Consider the following 6,000-nt stretch of genomic DNA (forward strand, 5'->3'; position numbering starts at 1 on the left):
TTGTCAGTAGGACCCCTTCTCTGTTGAGCTGTGGGCCCAGTTTTTATCTGGTCTTCCTTTTGCTACTGATGTAGAAGCCCTTCTTGTTGGCCTTCACATCTTTCAGCAGTTTCAACTTTGTCTTTCCTAATTTCATCCCTGCATGCCCAAGCGATGTCTCTATATTCCACTTCGGTAGCCCCTCCCTGCTTCCACCTCCCCTATACCTCCTACACTAGGCTATCGTTGCCAGTGGCCCTGCAGCCAAGACATGGGTAGCTGTGTCCTACTGCATGGCCTGTGCCATGTGATACTTTGTGTCTTCAGAGCCATTCATTTGCTTTCCAGACGGCTCCATCCTTTGCACTGAACAGCATGAAGACCCCGCAGCACACAAAAGCAAAAGTGAGAGAACAGCTGCAACAGGTATGAAAAGAGTTTACCGTCCTTTTTTTCAATGCAAACTTTCTTCTGCCTTGTAATGCTTATTAATAAGCCACCCTATGGGACAAAGAGCTCAACAGAGAGTAAAGCACCTGCAGGATGTGTAAAAATGTCCAAGTCCAAATCAGGCAGATGGCAGGAGCTTCACAAGGAGCCAATCTTTTTTACTGTCTCTAAAGGGAATCTAGACAACTCACTCAACTCATCTATACAAATTTCTAAACCAAGGGGATATGGCGACCACAGCACATCATGCACTGGCATGGTGGATCAGCACAAGTGGAAACTGTAGGGTTATTTTTCCTGTTTGTAATTAGGCTGGGGAACCCATGTCCTTGCAGAGACTTTGCCTTTCCCATGTAAACCCTGGATGTCACCCAGGTATCTCTAACTCTCCCTCTGATAAGAGGGCAGAACTGGTGCCAAAGGTTATACAGTCACTTTGTTGCGCAGACAAACTTGCAGGACCCAGACCTCGTGTCAGAGTCACAGTCTGGCTATATTTCTCCTATTGATAGGAGTCACTAAGTTTGAACCAGCTGAAACGGATCATGGAAGAAGCCCGATCAGTGAATGCTATTTCCCAAACGCTTGCCACCTTGAAAGTGGCTGCTGAGTTCCTGGCTGTGACCGGTGGGGACCCAGAGCGCCAGTTGTCTGAATATGTAAAAAATGAGCTGAAGATGGATGCAAGTGTAGCACAGTTCAGAGACATGCCGGTAAGCAAGGCGCTTTGCTTGTACTGAATGGGAAATTGGCTGAACATTTCCATCCCTCATGCCCCCCTAAGGATTAAGACATCACCTTTTAAGTCACGCAATTTTTTGTGAGCTAACCCAGAACATGGCAACTCAGCCATGGCCTTTCTGAAGAGCAGGAACTGGCTGACTGATGGCCGATCTGTTTTCTCCTCCTCCAGGTGGTACCAAACACTCAGCTGAAGCACATCCTGTCTCTGTGGCAGACGTTGTCAGCAAAAAGATCTGTGCTGCTGCTGCAGATGAATCAGGTGAGGGAGACAGCCCAGATCACAAAACTGTCTACAAGATGTAGGGGAAGAGGGAAACTTCTTGACAAAGTTGATTTTCTGTGGAAAACTTTGGAAATTTTTAGGGAAAAAAAAAAGGAAAATTTTGTGATTTTAATATCCTACCCTTCAGCAAGGACCAAGCAATATTCATCTACTTAAGTCACGTAAGACCCTTGGATTTTTGGCTAGAAGCAGTGGTGCTTTCTGGCATGGGCCATATCAGGAACTGGTGTTGTGGCCTCTGGTGGCCCTGGCATAAGAGCTAGGAACAAAGAGGGTCCCAGTTCTACCTCTTCCATCAGATGTAGCCTCCAGATGGTCTTTGCAGGGAGTCCCAGGCCATCCTCTTGCTGATGTTGTCATTGCAGAATCCCTTTTGCCTGGTTTCTGAGCAGTACCACAAGGAGCTGAGTGCAGAGGAGGAGAAGGCTCTGACTACTGCACTCTCCAGAGTTAACCTGGACTTGTTTCTCATTGAGCTCCATGAGATGATCACTGTGCCTCTGGATAGCTTCGATCCACAGTGGGGGTAAGAGCAGATTTTTCCTGGTTTGTTCCAGGGGTAGATACCAACTCTTTAGACCCAGATGGAAGGGGTTTTGAAGTCCCTTTTAAGGTGGGCTCTTGAAGCTTGCTAGAGAGAAGGACCATGCCTTCCAAAAGCTGCAGTTACTGCAGCTGTGCTGCATCATCGAGCCTTTTTGTAATGCCCAGGTAAAGAGAAATGGAAGTAAAATACAGCACAAACCCCAGCACCTTCAATTCCTCTGGCATGTCATGGAGAAGCAAGGGAACCACTAAAAATCATGCCATCATGGGCACTCTAGTCCACCCCTTTGGTTCAAACAGGTCGGACTTCAAAGCTACAGCAGACGGTTCAAGGTCTTGCCCAGTTATGTTCTGTCTCTGAGGAGAGTGCCACCACCACTCTGCATTGACCCAGGACTGCACCACCTGTGTAGAGAATATTTTTTTCTTTATGTTTAGTCAGGATTTCCACTGTTGCATCTTGTGCTTGTTAATTCTTGTCTTTTCACTGGGCACTCCAAGAAGAGTCTGGCTTCATCTTCTTGACACCCTCCTACTATGTAAAGACAGATTTAGAGTTCCCCTTTACTTTCTCTGCTGAAGGCTGAGTAACCCAATTCTCTACCTTCTCTTCCTATGTCCTGTGCTCCAGATCTCTAATCATACTGGTTGTGCTCTACTGAACTCACTCCAAAAGGTCAATGTTTTTCTTGTACTGGGAGCACAAACACAATCCTCCAGATGTGATTTCACAAGTGCAGAAAAATCACTTTCCTTAACCAGGTGGCTACATCCTTGTTAATAGAGTTCAGTATGTGTCTGGCCTTTAAGGGGGGGGGGCAGGGCGGGGGGAGGTATCATGTAAGGGAACAAAAAACATACCCCTATACAGGACCAATGAGAAACTCCAATGTGAGAAAATGGCCACACCACCTCCCCTTCCCTGTTTCTTGCATGAGAGCGGTCTCCTAATGCATCAGTGACAGCATAACAGACCCCATGAAGGAGGGAGCTGGGAATATATTGAGTACACATAGGTTCAGCATGCTATGTTACACCTGAGATGGGAGAGGCAGTCAGTGAAGCTGACAGCTCAGCTTTGAGGAGGCCATGACATCTCCTTGGGTGCTGTTGATGACATTGGCCCACAGTTGCCCACATTGTTGTCTCATACCACCAGAGATACGCCAGAGAATACTGTCTGAGTTCCAGCTGCAAAGCCATCTCAGGGGTACCAGCATGGAGTGTCATTGACTGCCAGCATTGCCTGCCAAAGGTCAGCGCATATGAAAACCCAGCAGTCCTCCAGACACTTAAAATTACGATCTGTCTCACCCACAGGTTAAAGGAAACTTTCAGATCCTTCCTGGAAGACAGGCAAGATGATGCCTCCATAGCAAACCTGACAGGCACTTTGAGTCCAGACCTGCTACTGAAGGAGGTTGTTTCCATCTGGAAGACAGCTGTGAGGACCAGCAAACTTCATAGCCCTACTCACTACCAACCTAACTCTTGCTAAGTCCCCCAGGAATTAACTCACCTGCAGCTTCTCCAACCCAGTTGTCAGCACCCTGAGTGTCTTAATTGTCCTGACTGAACTCACCCAGGTTTTCCACCCATGCACCCACCGTCTACTGGTCCAGGAGCTCCACTTAGGCTCATGCCTGGGCCTTCTGCCATTGCCTGAGCTATGTTGTAGGTGCATCGGTGTCCAGACCTGTGTCCTGAAAATCCTGATTTGCTCATTAGTCTTCCTGCATTGACCTTGAACCTGTCTCATCACCTCACCTTGTTTGGTGATCACTGGGCAGTCAATAGAATCTGGCTCTGCCCAGGTTCTGTGGGACTGCCTGGTCGGTGGGGATGCTATCCTGCCTCTGCTGGGTCACCCTCTGCTCCCAACTCATTTTCCTGTGTGGAACAGCCCCATGCCTGCTACTCTGTGACAGAAATCTCCTCACCAACCATTCAGCTTGTTGTTAATTTATTGCATCTAAGTTTCAGAGCAGGTTATGAAAAAACAATCACCTGGAAAGGGGGAGGGAAAGGGAACCTCATTTTTATGGAAACATAGAGTGGTTTAGGTTGCAAGGGACCTTTAGAGGTCATCTAGTCCAACCCCCCCTGCAGTGAGCAGGGACATTTTCAACTAGATGAGGTTGTTCAGAGCCCTGTCCAAAATTACCTTGAATGTTTGTAGGGATAGGGCCTCCACAACCTCTCTGGGCAACCTGTTCCAGTGTTTCACCACCCTCATTGTAAAAAATTTATATACGCATATACTTGCACATATATATACAGACATGCACACAAAAACTATTGTAATGGTAGATCACAGAGTTGTAGAGCAGTAAAGCTCAGACAAGTTTAGGTGCTATAAGCCCATGGAGAAAGGAAGGAAGAGACAGGTCTTCCTAGCCCTGGTACAAAGTGAAACTTGGGCTTCCCTCTCTCCCCACCGTAACTTTGCAGTTGAGCAGCACGAAGTAGAACAACTGGCTCATCTCCTTCCACCAAGCCACTGGAGGATGACACAGGGAGGTGAGCCAGGCCTCTGTGGGAATAAACAAGCTGGGCTCACCCTCAGTGATGTCTTCTTGGAGCAGCTCTGTGGAGACCTGGATGTGGGGTCTGCCACGGGGCTGGGGGTTGAGAGCCAGGGGCCCTACTGGGACACCAAGTTCCAAAATTGGCCAAGGCCTCTGATGGGAACATGGAGTGTGCTGAAAACAGTTCCAGTGCAGAGATGGGATGTAAGAACAAAATGCACAAATGCTGTTGCTGTGGTATGCAAGCTTTGTGCCTGAGATGAGAAACTGCTTTTGCTTAATTAAACTTGGGTAGGTAAGTGAGGCTAAAGTAAGGTAAATTTACCCCAAAAAGCATAAAATGCAAATCAGATGCTACCAGTGTGGACCATGTGGAGTCTTGCAATATAACACATCCTTCATCTAAAGAATTGTATCAGTAATACCATAATAGGGCTAAAATGCCCAAGTAACAGTGTCAGAGATGCTGAATTTGGGTATGAATGTAATAGAGTTGAGACTAATGAGTAATTAAGGATTTTTTTACTTGGGAGGAGTCTGAAAGGCAAAAAAGAGGTGCAAGAGAGGCAAAAATGTGGATTCAGGAGCAGGAAAAAAATCGGCAATGATTTATGAGCTCAGGCGGAGAACAAAGAAGGGTGAGAAGCTTCTGATGGAAGGAGTGCAGATGCCAAAGCTGAGCTGTGGACCCAACATGCTTGGAGAACACGCTTGTCTCTCCATCAAGTTGGTACACAAGACTTGTTGTGGGAGGGTGCAGTAAAGATGCACAAACTTATGAATAGGCTTCATCCCTTAATACTAAGTGCAGGAAGAAGGAAATAGAACTGCAGCTTAATAAGTGCTTGATTTATAAGATTTCTTTGTAGTAATATAGTTATGCATCAGTACTAATACTAGTAATAAGCAATAGAATTGTCACTCTGTATTACTTGTAGTGATATAATTGTGAATTATGCTACTAAAAAGTGGTGTGTTTGTAAGGTAGTTAAGGTGTTATGAGCTTTTTAGAGGTGTGTTTTGCTTAATTAATAAACAATATCACCATCTCAGTCTGCTTCCTCTCAAGCCTCCAATTGAAAGAAGAGTTGCACCTAGGGAGTAGCTGCTTTCCACCCTTGGGAAGAACAGGAGACAAGGAGAGGCAGTTTAGACACGCAGTGGACCTTCCCTCAGGGAAAAGGGTTTATAATAGGTTTAGGAAGGTGTAAACCCTTCACATGGGGCTTCTAAAGGCCTGTGGCTACACATACCCAATGGCATAGCAGAGTGAGCAGGGATGATAGGAGCTGCTCAGCACAGTTAAAGGAACATGATGGGAGGAGATGATGTCTTCATTTCTGAAAGAGGGAACAGTGCCGTTATAGGGCCATACTTGCCCCTCTGCCTTTTCCTCCAACACAGAAATAAAACTCTGTGTCCAGATTTGGAGTGGAGACCACACTCACCACATGGGGTGATGAGTAAGCC

The 6,000-nt window shown here is 46.5% G+C and overlaps 1 protein-coding gene across 2 annotated transcripts in view; it reads left to right on the top strand.

Moving 5' to 3' along the window:
• LOC142052471 (E3 ubiquitin-protein ligase rnf213-alpha-like) overlaps window positions 1–5,577 on the top strand; it is a 66,451-nt gene extending 60,874 nt beyond the window's left edge. For both annotated transcript variants that reach the window (XM_075082628.1, XM_075082638.1), the window contains 5 exons: window positions 328–405; window positions 942–1,142; window positions 1,343–1,432; window positions 1,822–1,982; window positions 3,323–5,577. In XM_075082628.1, the coding sequence (XP_074938729.1) occupies window positions 328–405; window positions 942–1,142; window positions 1,343–1,432; window positions 1,822–1,982; window positions 3,323–3,500 (708 nt within the window). In that variant the 3' untranslated portion in view covers window positions 3,501–5,577. The remainder of the gene's footprint in view (window positions 1–327; window positions 406–941; window positions 1,143–1,342; window positions 1,433–1,821; window positions 1,983–3,322) is intronic.
• The last annotated feature ends 423 nt before the right edge of the window (window positions 5,578–6,000 follow it).

This window comes from Phalacrocorax aristotelis, chromosome 1 (genome assembly GCF_949628215.1).
Source record: "Phalacrocorax aristotelis chromosome 1, bGulAri2.1, whole genome shotgun sequence".
Lineage (NCBI taxonomy): Eukaryota > Metazoa > Chordata > Aves > Suliformes > Phalacrocoracidae > Phalacrocorax > Phalacrocorax aristotelis.